The 14,754-nt window shown below is 43.9% G+C and overlaps 2 protein-coding genes across 6 annotated transcripts in view; one reads left to right on the top strand and one right to left on the bottom strand.

Moving 5' to 3' along the window:
- SLC5A10 (solute carrier family 5 member 10) overlaps positions 1–14,754 on the bottom strand; it is a 175,193-nt gene that overhangs the window by 37,273 nt on the left and 123,166 nt on the right. For 2 of the 4 annotated variants that reach the window (XM_027874791.1, XM_027874789.1), the window contains one exon: positions 3,362–3,469. The exons of 1 other annotated variant lie outside the window; for it this stretch is intronic. In XM_027874791.1, the coding sequence (XP_027730592.1) occupies positions 3,362–3,469 (108 nt within the window). Of the gene's footprint in view, positions 1–3,361; positions 3,470–11,673; positions 11,681–13,801; positions 13,834–14,754 lie in introns of all 4 variants that reach the window. One more of the 4 variants, XM_027874790.1, reaches the window with a different exon arrangement.
- Positions 12,739–14,754, top strand: part of FAM83G (family with sequence similarity 83 member G) — a 59,636-nt gene continuing 57,620 nt past the window's right edge. For both annotated transcript variants that reach the window (XM_027874787.1, XM_027874788.1), the window contains exons 1-2: positions 12,739–12,836; positions 13,191–13,999. In XM_027874787.1, coding sequence (XP_027730588.1) covers positions 13,463–13,999 — 537 coding nt within the window. In that variant the 5' untranslated portion in view covers positions 12,739–12,836; positions 13,191–13,462. The remainder of the gene's footprint in view (positions 12,837–13,190; positions 14,000–14,754) is intronic.

The raw sequence follows: 14,754 nt of genomic DNA on the forward strand, positions 1-14,754 counted from the left end.
GGCACACATCAACTGGGAAATGGCTTAAAATTATACAATATGAATGTAATGGTCCATATTGCATCATAAAAATTACTAGAGGGATAGATGAAAAGAAACCTAGGAAGAATTGAATGAACTGGCATGGAATGAAATGAGCATAACCAGGAGAACAAAATTTCTACCACTATTTTGTAAAGGAAAACAAAGAAAATGACATAAAGGAAAATAACTTTGAAAGATTTAAGAACTCTGATTAAAGCAATGACCAATCATGATGACTCTAGCAAAATGATGATGAAGCATGCTTCCCCACTCTAGGCAGGGAGATGAATTAGAGATGCAAATGAGAAGTAAAATTTCAAATACATTAAATGTATGAATTTGAATTTGTTTTGCTTGACTATATGTATTTGTTACAAGGGAAGGCTTTTATCTGGGGTGGTATGGAAAGTATAGGGGTTGAGTACTGTAGATAGTGATGCCAAAAAAAAAAGAAGAAAAGGAAAAAATATCCAAGAACATTTTAAAAATACATAGATTAAGGGGACACGTAACCATGAGTATTAGCATTACTGTGTTAAATTTAATATGTACTTTTAAAAAATAAGCTGGGCGTAACAGCTGTTCACAATTTCAGACATGTTCTTTTTTATTCTTTACTTGTTAAAATGTTCATGTTTTGTAAGTTCATAATAAAAAAAACTAACAAGGAAAAAAAGAGTACAGGACAGGATTAAGACAAGACAGGCAATGAGTGGCAGAAGATGGGAACCCTAATATTGGGAGAGAACCATAGATTCCTAGAATGTCAAAGTCAGTAAGTACCTTTGAGACCCAAGGACCATCTGGCTTAACCCCCTCTTTCTGCAGATGAGGAAACTGAGGCCCAGAGAAAGGAAATAGCTTGTCCACAGTAACAATGCGAGTTAGTGGTAGAACTAGCATTAGAATTTAAGTCTTCTCAAAGTCTAGGGGTGCTAGGGGCTGAAGCTGTGGTATTTTCCATATTTTCCAGCGTTAAATAAACTGAACTTCATTTCAATAATGAAACCATTCAGGTCCATAAATGGGATATGCTATACATCAGATTTTTTTTTTGGGGGGGGAGGCAATCGGGGTTAAGTGACTAGTCCAGGTTCACATAGCTAATATGTGTCTGAGGCTGAATTTGAACTCAAGTCCTCTGACTCCAACTAGGCACAGCCTAGTTGCCCCTATATATCAGATTTATTAAGACTAAGAGATGCCTATGTATGTTTTGATAGTGCCTAGCACATAGTAGGCATTTAATAAATGTTTATTGACTGACTATATTGATGGTATTGGACAAGCTGCTCCGTAACTAGAGAGTACATTTCTTATTCTACACAGAGAGGCACTGAGGCCAACATGGCCCAGTCACCCTCACTGGTATTGATGTCTGACTCAGCCTCATCCTTATAGGACAGGCCTAGTGGCATGAAGGCTCTGAAGTATGTGTAGGAACAGAATAGAAAGGAAATAGGGAACAAATTGGATATCTAGTTACAGTAATAGTGGTAGAAGGAGGAATGGTAAATAGGATTCAATATGGCAGATCTTGAAATCCAAGGAGCCAATCATGTTCCAAGCATTCTGGGACTAAGAAAGGTGGTAGTTCTAGTTGGAGTTTAAAGATCAGGGAAGTTTATTAATTTGTAAAGGAGAAAGCTCTGAGGCCATGATTAAGGTGTCCTGGACCAATGCCTAGAAACTAGAAGCTGAATGGGATTGACAAGGCCTAATGGCCAGAGCCAGATGCTTCATAGTAACATAGATTCTCCCGTCCTTTTTTTTTTGGTCTAGACCTGTGATTTCATTAATGTAGGGAACTCATGTAAAAACTTTCTTCACTCATGCAAATTGGAAACTTGAGCAAATCACTCACTTTATGGGTCTTATCTATAAAATGAAGGATTTGGATTAGATGGCTTTTTAGGTCCCTTCTAGCTCTAAATCTGTGATCTTAGCATATAGCATATAACTTAGATTTAACTAGATGCAACTAGTATATACGGACTCAGGGAGCTATGTGAGACACTGAGAGGACTCTGTGACTCTCCCAAGGACGCACAGCTAGTGTGTATCAGAAGCAGGACTTGAACTCAGTTCTTTCTCCCTCAGATTCCAGACTTTTATTCCCTATACCATCCTGCCTCTCCATATTGATGCCTAGAATAGAAAATCACACAATACAGAAGCATAGAGTATTAGATCTAAGGGGGCCCTTAGGGCTTATTTAATCTAACCTCCCTCTCCAGCATCCTGGATGGGTGATCATCAAGGTTCTGTTTGAATATTTCCAGTGATAGATAGGTTCACTACCTCAAGAGATAACCTGTCTCATTGTTGAATAACCTAATTACTAAGAAAGTTTTCCTTATATAAAGCTGTGATCTGCACCCCCTCCTTTTTTGACTTCTAGCCATTAGCAGGGCTGGAGAATATGATTGCAGCAGCTTAGGGGGATATATATGTTGTAGGAGAACAACAGCTATCTGAGCCTATGGACCCTCCGGCTAATGGCTTAGCCATCTTGAGAATGACCCTGATCAGCTCAGGGAAGGGCATTTTTCCTTCTAGTCATACTCTACCCACCCTCAACAATACAGTTGACTTCTTAAGACCATTTTTTTTTTGACCTTTCTTTGTATCCTTAGCACTTAGCACAGTGCCTGGCACATAGTAAGCACTTAACAAATTCTTGTTGGGGGCAGGTAGGTGGTACAGTGAATAGAGCTCTGGCCTTGGAGTCAGGAGGACCTGAGTTCAAATCCAGCCTCAGACACTTAACATTAATTAGCTGTGTGACCCTGGGCATGTCAATTGACCCCTATCACCTCACCAAAAAGCAAAATAAAAAAAAACCAAAAAATAAAAAAATAAATGCTTCTTGACTGAATGAGTGATTTCACAGTCTACTCTGAGCCAGAATCTCTAATCTTTTCCATTCTAATTGGCCAACAGTCCAAATCTGGTACCTCCAGGTTAATGCTAAGGGGCCAACTAGGTATTATGGGGAATCTAAGGAGATCATTGCCAGACAGCAGCGGCTGCTGAGCAGCTTTTCCCAACTGAAACCCCAAACAAACAAGTTGTGGCTAAGGCTTCTCCTCTTCTCAGCAAGTTATAGTTCTTGGAGAATCAATAACAATTTTCTGGCCAGCCCTGGGAAATCTTCTAAACTAGGGACTTTTAAGAGACTTGGCAAATGGCTTGGCTGGACTCTTGGGACAGTCCCAGTGGGTGAGACTCCCACACAGGGGAAGCATAGCCTCAGCTCCACCCAGGCCACAAAACAATTAGGTGCTGAGCTGACTGGCCTGGCTTGCTCTGCTGGCTCCACCTGTGACCGCCTTACCCACAGGCATCAACTCCATCACTAGTTTGGGGTAGGCAATGTTGGAGCAGCCCACTTCGGCCCCACAGGCCCTCAGGCACTCAGATGTCACCACACAGCCCACATCATCTGAAAAATAAGGTGATGAAGAGAGAATTAGAGAGAGGTGTGTGTGTGTGTGTGTGTGTGTGTGAGAGAGAGAGAGAGAGAGAGAGAGAGAGAGAGAGAGAGGTTATCCCATGGCAAGGTTCTGTTCCCAAGACAGTGAGCCTGATCCAGGGACTGTCCTTGAATTTATTCTTATTTTTAGAGTAGCCATTTTCATCTCAGAATGCAGGAATTCCACATGCTCTTCATTTTCTCTCAATTCTACCACTTTTCTTCCCCTACTTGCTTATCTCCTTATTATCTCTTTTCAGATAATTTTTTTTAACCAGAATTCTTTCTAAGGGAGCCAATCTCTCCAAAGAAGGAGGAAAGACCAGAGCCCCAAAAGGCCAGGCAACATGGCAAAGCTTCCAGGGGCTCAGTATACTGTTGCTGCTTCACCTTCACCCTAGAAACAACACATAGGCCATGGCTAGCTTGCCAAGTCTGATCCTAATGTTACGAATTGGATTGGGTGGAAGAGTAGATAAATTAACTCTCTCAATGGTAAAGATCATAGACCCTAACTCTGTTCCTGTCATAGCTGTGCTGATAAATAAATAAATAGATAAATCTGCCAATCAAAAAGGATAATGCTATTTTTCCAATGCTGTCATAAGACATCACTCATAAAAAGCAGTCCTCTAGTCTTGTGCCATCATCAAAGTATTATAAATGTCAACCAATAAAGCGAGCTGAAAAGGATTACAAGGGACAAGAGAAATCCCTCATAAAGCAGGGATTGTTTGAGGCTCCACAGCTTTGTGGAGATTCTTGTGGTTTGGGTATGCAGCTCAGCAAAAACCCATTGTCCATGAGATAACCTTGGGGCTCAAAAGTGAGCCAAACATGCCAGTGTAAATAAGCATCAAGGGAAATTGGGGAGGTTAAACAATCTTTCCTGCAAGGAAGGGAGGAATCCTTCCTATTTGGCAAATGGATAAATGAGGATGGGAAAAGGAAGAGGGTTAACCCCAGCCCCTGTAGAGATCTACAGGCCATGGGTAAGGACAATTCAGTCCAGAGGTTTCTGGTGGGTGTTAGTGCATGAGATCATAAGCTGCAAATGGAGTCTTCATTGATAACATGTTCCAGAAGGAAAGGTCTCCCTTTGTTATGAATTTCTGCTTAGGCTGCATTGTCTGTCTGCAAAATGCTTTGCAGTCATTATTAGTCAACTCTCCTAGCATCTCTCTAAGCCTGGTACTATTTACATAAGGAAACAGAAATATAAAGGTAACGAATGGCCTGACCTATGCTCTCCATTTTGCAAAATGGTGAATTATGCATCTAACCTTTCTCATCCAGGTTACCCAACTATTAATACACTTGCTTCCCTTCTCAGTTCAGATCTTCTGGTCCTTATAGAGTAAGTAGAATCTTCACTGTGTTCTCTGCTTGCAGACTGAGTCCCATCACAGTTAGGCAACCCTGGGCAAGGGGCACAGAGTAGAGATGGGCTACAAAAAGGTGAATCAAGACTGTCTGTCGCCTACATTATTAGATGTGATGGACACAAGGAAGGCCCCAGAATACCTCACCTGCCAATTTGTCACAGTGCCCAAAATTCTACTCTTAAAACTTGATTCCTTTTGGTTAAAACTAGAACTCTCCAATTCAACATTTGTTAATGCTCAAGTCAGACTCTCCAAGATCTTCCTTTAAAAGGCAACACTCTTCTAGCAAAGGTGACTTTTTAGGCTCAGACCCTTAGATTTGTTTGTGCTTTTCTTGTATTTTTCTCCTTCACTCTTGCAGCTCCCCCACCTGAGACATCTTTCTTCCATCTCCTTTATCTATCTAAAACCTATGGTTCTTTAAGGCCAAGGTCAAGTACTCCTTTCTGTATGAAGTTTTGATCTCCATTGAAAGTGATCTCTCTCTTCTGAACTCTAATAGTATTGATTGTCCACATCACTGATTTGGCCATTCAGTTATATTCTGCCTTGTAGTATTGCTTAACTGTTTCACATTCTTGTTTCTTGTGCCCTCCAAAAGAATATTCATCCATTGAGGTTGGAGACTGCATCTTACTCATTAGAAGGCACATAGTACAGAAGAAATAGTACCAATGAGAATCAGAGGACATGAGTCCAAATCTTGCCTCTTATGTTATGCATACTACCCATGTGACCTTGGGCAAATCACTTAATCCCTCTGGGTCTCAGTTTCCCGGTTTATAAAATGAGAGGGTTTGGCTAGACAGCCTTCTATCTCTATATCTATCACCATTCACCCACAATTCAACAGATAACCCACAATAATTGACATAGAGCCTCACATACAGCAGGTATTGAATACCTTTGTTTTGCCTGGAGAATTATTTGAGAGAGTATCTTTGTTCAAGATATCCCCATTATGTGAAACAGAACTCAAAGCAAACCCTGCTAGTTAGTGAATCATCCACAGGCAAAGATGATACTTCTGACCAGCTATCAGTTTTGGACTACTTTAACCTCTTGGTCTGCCTCTTACCATATCCACCTGGTATTGCAGGAAGTAAACAATGCCTGACCTTTCCTCCCCTGCCTTCCCCAATCCCCAGTGACTAAATGAGACAAGGAAAGGCTGGATCTTGACTCCAGGAGCTCTGCTTCCCATAGTGTGGGGGAAGGAGGTGAACCATGGGATGGAGATTCCAGACAGAAAAAAGGCAAAACTGATGATTAAGAAAATAAACTATCTTCAGTTAAAAGAAGAGAAATGACTCCTAGAATCATAAAACCATAATTTTTTTAGAGCTATAATCAGGACTGAAACCTAGGAACAAAAGTTTGGATTTAGCCAAATGAGTCTGGATGTGGGACATTGTTTATATTTTTGGATTTTAAAAAATGGATTGATTGGTTTTATTGATTGTTTTTTCTTTTCTTCCTCTTTTTATTTTTTCTTTTTTAAAAAATTCTTTGTTATATGAAATAGCTCTGTAGCAGGGGGAAGGATACAGGGAAAAATTTAGGTGATGTAAAAACAAAAGATGTCAATAAAATTTTTTTTTTAAAAAATATATCAGGAAGCCTAATGTGGTGTAGTGAAGCTGGTGGTGTAGTGAATAAAGTACTAGGCTTGGAGCGAGTTCTAATCAGGTCTGACACTTACTGGCTGTGTGATCCTGAGCAAGTCACTTAACCGTTGTTTGCCTCAGCTTCCTCAATTGTAAAATTGGGATAATAAGTACTTACCAAAAAGGCTGTTGGGATGATCAAATGAGATAATATTTGTAAAAAGCACTTAGCCCAGCACTTGCCAAGTAGGTGCTTATTTTGTTGTTGTTTTTTCTTGGCAAAGATACTGGCAGGGTTTGCCATTTCCTTCTCCAGCTCAATTTACAGATGAGGAACTGAGGCAAACAGGATTAAGTGACTTGCCCAGGGTTACACAGCTAGTAAGTGAGACCAGATTTGAATTTATAGAGCTGAATCTTTCTGACCTCACGCCCAACACTCTATCCCTTCCCCCTGAATACCTTTTGTGGCCCAACCTTTAGACATTGCACTGTGGGGTAGATGAGAAGAAAAGTAAATATTTTCTGCCCTCTGGAAGCTAAGAGTTTGATTCAGAATTTAGGAAAGCATAATAGAGGCTGGGATGTGATTAAGGGACAAATTATTTGTTATAAATGATACGGGCACAAATCAGCAACCACCTTTCCTTTCTGACAGAGGAGAAGGAAGAAACTTGGAAGTACAAGTGGGGAAGAGGAGGAGAAGGGAAAGAGAGGAAAGGGGGTGGAATATATTGAGGAAAGAAGGAAAGGAGGCAAGGAAGTCGAGTATGTGTGGCACATTGTTAGAGAAACAGTAAACAAGAGCTGAACTGTGCATCACCTAGCACTAGCAAGCCTTCATGTGCCAGGTGTCTGAGCTTAGCTCAGTGGGTGGAGGCAGCTGATTACAGCTCCTAACTGGGACACAACCAACCCCTGGGCCGGGCTCAGTTTCACGGTGTTCACTGGGCCCAGCCCTCCCTCAGAGGGAGCAGAGTCATTGGGCATCTGGCTTAGAATCACAGAGTCATTAAATTTTTAAATTTATTTATTCAGCCAATTAAAATGTGCCTGGCACAAAACACTGCCTCCTTTATTCTTGCACTTGGCATTTATTGCTGAACAACGAAAAAAATACATTTTCAAACAACAATAATAAACAGATGCATCCAAACATGAAAATTCCCAGTGCAGGACCCAATCGAGGGGGAGGGAAGGCGGAAACTTGCTTGGTCCCAACGTTAGAATAGAGAGAAGAATGGGCTCTGACTAGGGCAGGTCAAGCACATTCCTAAGAGGCCAGGACACTAAGCTAAGTCTCTTGTATTTCAGAGTGGGACAATCTTGGTGCTTCAATTTAGTCCATTGATAAGCTGGAGAGTAACTAGGATGAAGAAGACCTTTGAGATCATGCCAGATAAGGATCAGTTGAAAGAACTGGAAAAGAGAAAACTGAGAGCGGGCATTACATATGTGTTCAACTATTTGAAGGGCTGTCGGTAGGAAAAGGAATTAGATTTGTTTTTTCTGGCTTCTGAGGACAGAACCAGAGGCAACAGGGAAAAGTTGCAAATAGACAAATTTAGGTCTGATGTCAGAAAAATATTCCTAACAATTAAAGCAGTCCCAAAGTGGAAGGAGATACCTTGAGAGATGATGGGTTCCCTATCACTGGAGGTCTTCAGTGAACTGAATAACCACGTGTCAAGTGTGTTAGAACAGGAATTCCTCTCTAATAGGAGATGGACCAGATGGGCTAGGCTTGATCTTGACCTGATCACTTAACCTATCCCTATCCATTTCATTTCCCCTTTCATGAATGACCCAGATACTTAGGTTCATAAATGATCATGGATTTAGAATAAGAAGGGGGCTTGGAAGTCATCTAATATAACCCCCTAATTTTAAAGGGAGGAAAGCAAGGCCTAGAGTGGTCAATTGACTTGCCCAAGGTCACACAGGCACAAAATAGCAGACCTAGGATTTGAACTTGGCTATTTCTGCAAGACTTCTAAGGATCCTGGTCACAATTCCATCTGTGAGCAAGCTTCACTTCGGGGTAGAAGAAGGTTTGAAGCTCAAACATGGAAATTCTAGTAACACAGCTAGAGGATGACCCTAAAATATAACTACTACATACAGCAAAGGCCCCACTGGGCTCACTTCACCTATTACATAGTCTGGTGCTCTGGTATTAGAAACAGCATCCCCTGCCTGGCATCTTCAAACCTAATTTTGTTGTTTAGTTGTTTTAGTCATTTTGTGTCTGACTCTTTGTGACCCCTTTCGGGGATTTTCTTGGCAGAGGTATTGGAATGGTTTGCTATTTCCTTCTCCAGCTCATTTTACAAATGAGGAAACTGAGGAAGATAGGCCTAAGTGACTTGCCCAGGATCAAACACAGGTAGTAAATGTCTGAGACCAGATTTGAACTCAGGTTTCCTTGATTGCAGGTCCAGCACTCTATCCCCTGCCCCACCTAGCTGCCCAAACCTAATTTTGAATCACATATTTGGAGCTGGAAGGAACTTTTGAGATTACCTAGGCCAGGGGTAGGAAACCTGTGGCCTCAAGGCCACATGTGGCTCTCTAGGTCCTCAAGTGCAGCCCCTTGAATGAGTCTAAACTTCACTAAACAAATCCCCTTAATAAAAGGATTTGTTGTACAAAACTTGGACTCAGTCAAAAGGCTGCATCCAAGGACCTAGAAGGTCACATGTGGCCTCGAGGCTGCAGTTTCCCCACCCCTGAATTCTACTCTAACCCTTGAATTGTAAGGATAAGGAAACTGAGGTGCAGCAAGGTGAAATAATTTGTCTATAAACACATAAGTAGAGGTAGGATTTGAACCTAGGCCTTTTGATTCCAGTGCCAAATTTTAATTTCTAACATTCCCTTTTGATGCTTCCAGGAGGGAAGACAATATAAAAGATTCATAGCATTTTAGGGCTAGAAGGGATTACAACTTTAGAACTGAAAAAGGACCTTCAAGATCAAATTCAAATCTCTGTTTTTATAGAGCAGGTATTTGCTTAGAGAGAGGAAGAGACTATTCAAGATTGCATAGTCACTTTGTGGCATTGTAGGGATGAGATCCCAAGTCTTGTAGTCCCAGAATCTCAGTCCAGAGCACTGTTCATTTCAGGCAGTAAGTCAGTCAGTCAATAAACATTTATTAACCACCTGCTATGTACTAGGCATTATGCTAAGCACTGAGAATACAAGAAAAAGCAAAAGACAGTCCCTGCTCTCAAGAAGCTCATGAACAGGAGAGATACCAAGCAAACAAATATGTGCAGACAAGTTATGTACAGGATAAGCTGGATATAATCCACAGAGGGAAGGCACTAGAATTAATGGGGATTGGGAAGGCTTCCTATAGAAGGTGGGATTTTATCTGGGACTTATAGGAAACCAAAGAACTGGGGATAAACCCTACCTATCCCTTGCTTCTCCTTTTTTCATTTTATTCCTCACTTTCTGCTCCTTCTTCCACATTGGCGTAGATTCTTGGGAAGGTGGTAGTGGGAGGTAAATGTAAAGAAAAAGGATTCCATTTCCTTTGAGTGGTATCTGCTACTGCCCAAACTCATTCTGCCTTCTACTTAGGGTCACACTCCCTAAAGGGGTGACCAGGCATAACCCCAGGGTTTTCCACTTTTGAAGATTAGGAAAGAAAACAGCAGTCATTGAGCAGTTGACCATTCAACTCTAGTGAGTATGGTCAACCCTATTCTTCCTTGCCCATTCACCTACCCCTAAGATTACTAAATAAATAATTATAATCAAAGTGTTAAGTCAATGAAGTCTGAAGACCTACACAACATCAAATCACCCTACCCTCTCCCTTTTCTTTATGGGTTCAGAAACTGAGGTCCAGAGAGGCAACATTTTTTGACAAAAATCACACATCAGATAGTGGCAAAATGGGAATAAGCATCCAGGACTCCTAGTCCAGTGCTTTTTGTTCATTACAACATACTGCTTATTCACCAAACTTCCAAACCCACCATCATTGACTTCACAAGTCTCTGGAGGGGCAGCTAGGTGGCACAATGGATAGAGCACCGGCCCTGAAGTCAGGAGGACCTGAGTTCAAATCCGGCCTCAGACCAAACACTTGGCACTTACTAGCTGTGTGACCCTAGGCAAGTCACTTAACCCCAATTGCCTAAAAACAAAAAAAACAAAACAAGTCTTTGGGCCTGGCTCTACATCAGGAGAAGCTAGGAGGAGATAACATGGGTCCCTGCCCTTTTGAAGGTCATCACATGGAGTTCAATGTCTCCTTCCAAACTAGCTTTGTCATTAGGCTGAGGAAGGACAGCTGAAGAAGCAAGTCCATTTGTAATGGGCTTTTCTAGGGCTCTGGCCAATTAAACCCCTCCCTGCCCAGGCAGCTGTTTAAAGGAGGCTCTAGCCATCAGATGTGGCAGCTGCACCACCCCATAACCCAGAGCCCCCAAGCTCCAGAGACGCCAAGGCCTCTGTCCAGGTAGCTGAGCTTGTTCTGGAGCTGAGGTAGGCCTGTCTTTAGGGGACCCGCCCCTGAAGATCTGTTCCCCTTAAAGTGATGGCCTTCAGAGTCCTCCATTAGAGACCTAGCTTCCCTTGTGTGAAGTATATTGGAATAGCAAGGGTGAGGGAAGTATGGAGCACCTCAGGATTGGGGAACTGCTCCCAGTGTTTAGTTGTTTTTTTTTCCAGTCATGTCTGACTCTTTTGGGGTTTTCTTGGCAAAGATACTGGAGTGGTTTGCCATTTCCTTCTCCAGCTCATTTTACAGATGAGGAAAGTGAGGCAAACAGGATTAAGTGAGTCATCCAGGATCACACAGTTAAAGAAGTGTTTGGGGCTGGATACAAACTCAGGTCTTCCTCACTGCAGGTCCAGCACTCTTTCCACTTCACCACCTAGCTGCCCCAATTGATCCAATAGCAGCATCTAAAGTGGTACAGTCATAGAACTTCAGAGCTGGAAGGGTTCTTAAGCATCATTCAATCCAATAATCCAATCTCCATTGTACAAATGAAGAAACTGAGGTAAGTGAGAGTGGTTTTGTCAAGTCATACAGGGAACCAAGCTCAGAACCACGTTTCCAACTTGAAAGCCATTGTTCTTAACTACACCACTTTTAACTGCCATAGAGAAATAGCATTATAGATCTATAGCTGGAAGGGATGGTAGAGATCATTTAGACCAACCCTCTCATTTTACAGATAAAGAAACAGGGCCAGAGAAACAGAAACAATTTGCCTAGTCATCCAGATGGCAAGCAGCAGAGAAGGAACTTGGCCCTCTAAGAGGGAGGTATTTTTTTTTTTGGCTCCAAACCTGGGTGGTTGGCTAGCACCACCATCATTGGGAATTAATGAAAACAGTACAGTAAATCTCTATTGCGGCTCTGCATCTGGTCCTGTACTAGATCCTGTGGGAATGCCAATCGTGGAAGCCCTTAAGAAGTTTATAATCCAGGGAAAATAACACAAACCAATACAGCTGTGGAGCAGTGGAGAGTGCTGGAGGGAGGCTTCGGACAACTGAGGTCTAATCTTGGTTCTGCTTGCTACTGCCAAGCTGTATAATTTTGGTTGTCACTCTCTCTCTGGGCCTCGGTCTCCTCATCTATAAAATACTGGGGCTTTGCAATTTTCCAATGAGGAAACTGAGGCCCAGATAAGTTCATTTGTAAACTCCTCTCAAAGTCTAAGATAAAATCAATCTCCACAAGGTACTAGGGTCTATAAATGAACCTAGACTGTGTGGGGCAGATTAAATGGAGTGGGCTGGCTGGTCATGGTCTGGGAAGGTTTGTGGGAGGAGGTGGGATTTGCCAAGTTCCCAGCAGCCACATCAGGCTCCCTCCCCGAAGGTAAGGGGGGGTTGGAAGGAGGAGATAGAGGAGGTCGTTAAGGATTGGTGCCCGGGAGAGACAGCGGAGGAGCTGGGCAGGAAGTTGGGAGGTGTTAGGTGAACCAATCTCCAGGCTATCGGGAATGGGGGTGCTCAGCTTCTCCCCTCCCGTCCCCCGGGAGCTTAGACACGTCGGGAGACACCGGGAATGATTCAGCTTCCTGGGTCCCGACTCAGAGTCGGATCAAGAAGCACCTGAGCGCGCGCAGATCCCGGCTTGAGGGGGCGGGGCCACGGTTGCACATAACACTCCCCCCACCCCCACCCCCGCCAGGTGGGGCCGGGAGGGGCCATGACTCACTCGGCTCCCGCAGCCCGCTCCTCCCCTCCCGGCTGCTTCCGACTTGTCGCCTCCCGCTTGTCATTTGCGCCGCTTTACCTGGGCAGCTCCGCTCTGCCTCGCCTTCGCCTGCCCGGCCGCTGGGTCCCAGGTTGCTGGAGAGAGCTGGGGTAAAGAGGAACCCCCCACCTACCTATCCTCCTAGCCACCCAGAGGCTTCCGAGACAGCCTTCTCACCCAACTCCACCTCCCTCCTCTTCCACGGACTTCCCAGCACTTTGCAGTGCTTCGAGATCCGAGCGCAGGCCATGCTGGCTCCCGGGAGTATTGTTGGGGATTTTATTGGTATTGGGGGAAGGGAGGAGAGAGAAGACCGGAGGAAGGGAGAAGACTAGCTTCCGGCCACCGTCACCTAGAAGCCCTCTTAGTTTTCTGAATCATTTGACCCCCAAGCCAACCTTTCTATCCTAGGCTGCCCTTTCCGCAAGCCTTTATTCATATTCTCCGCCTCTTTCCCCAAACAGGTTCCCTATGGGCAGAATGCAGGTGAAGCCTGTGCGTGCCAAACACTACCTGTCCTGCTGGGCCATCGCTGGGGAGTCGGGCATCTGAGCTCAGGATCCAAGGAGCAAGAAAGAAGGAGGGGGAGAGAAGAACGCCTTTGGCCTCTGGAAAGTCCTATAGACTAGAAGCCTGAACCTCCCCCTCCTTCCCCTAGTTAAACTCTGCTCCAACACCAACCACTCCTTCCTCCTTCAGTCCTGACTTGACCAGTGTATGTGCCCCTGGCACAGCCATGGCGTATTCCCAGGTGCAGTGCCTGGATGATAGCCACGTGAACTGGCGTTCCAGCGAATCTAAACCTGAATTCTTCTATAGTGAGGGGCAGAGGTTGGCCCTGGAAGCCCTGGTGGCAAGGGGCCCCGAGGCCTTCTACGAAGTTCTCAAGAAGGAGAATATCCGGGACTTTTTGTCTGAATTGGAGCTCAAGAAGATCCTGGAGACAATTGAAGTCTATGACCCAGGATCTGAGGACCCCCGGGAACAAAGAGGTCCCTGTGAGGGCTCGGGGCCCAATGATAAGGAAGAGAATGGAGAGGGAGGTGGTGATGCTGATGCTGATGCTGATGCTGACGCTGACGCTGACCTGGTCCCTTCCTTGGAATACTGGCCACAGAAGTCAGACCGCTCTATCCCACAGCTGGACCTTGGTTGGCCTGATACCATTGCCTACCGTGGGGTGACCCGTGCCAGTGTGTACATGCAACCCCCCATCGATGGACAAGCCCACATCAAGGAGGTGGTCCGGAAGATGATCAACCAGGCACAGAAGGTGAAAAGAGATAGGGAATCCTGAGGGTCAGGGAGGGGGAATATAGCTAACATGTATATATGGTTTTAAGATTTGCAAAGAGCTTTACAAATATCACATATGAGCCTCACAACAACCCTGGAAGGTAGGTGGTATTATTACCACATTTTACAGGTGAGGAAACTGAGACAGACACAGTAAAGTGACTTGTCCAGGATCACACAACTATTTGAGGCCAAATTTGAACTGGTCTTCCTGACTTTGGTCTCAGGATTCTATTCACTTTGCCACCTAGCTGCCTTTCAAGAAAGATAGAACTCCTGGATTTTCCTTAGAGGTTGGGAGACAGCAGGATATACGCTTCAGTTTTGGGGTGCCGAGGGGAGGAGTGACACAATGATCTTCAGAACTGAGGGAATGCTTGGTAGTCAGATAAAAGTGATGGAGAATCAAATATCTTTGAACTGACTACTTTCAACTGTTACCTTACTCCTCTTTTGCATAATATGCCTGGGATGCTTTTTTAATTCATATCAGCTTTCTCTTCCTTTCCAAAAAGCCTTCCTGAGGAAGAATTCAGTAGCTGGACATATTTTGCCTTTAGGCAGCGGCTCTGTGTGTGTGTGTGTGTGTGTGTGTATAGCTCTATGACGTAGTCAATAGTAAGAAAGCTCCTGCCTACGCAGATGAGTATTTAATGAAACCAGGGTGGGCGTGGGCATGACTCAGATCATGGTAAGGTCTGGATCTAGGATTTGGGACCAGAAATTTCCCTA

This window comes from Vombatus ursinus, unplaced genomic scaffold, assembly GCF_900497805.2.
Source record: "Vombatus ursinus unplaced genomic scaffold, bare-nosed wombat genome assembly UNPS02014807.1, whole genome shotgun sequence".
Taxonomy (NCBI): Eukaryota; Metazoa; Chordata; class Mammalia; order Diprotodontia; family Vombatidae; genus Vombatus; species Vombatus ursinus.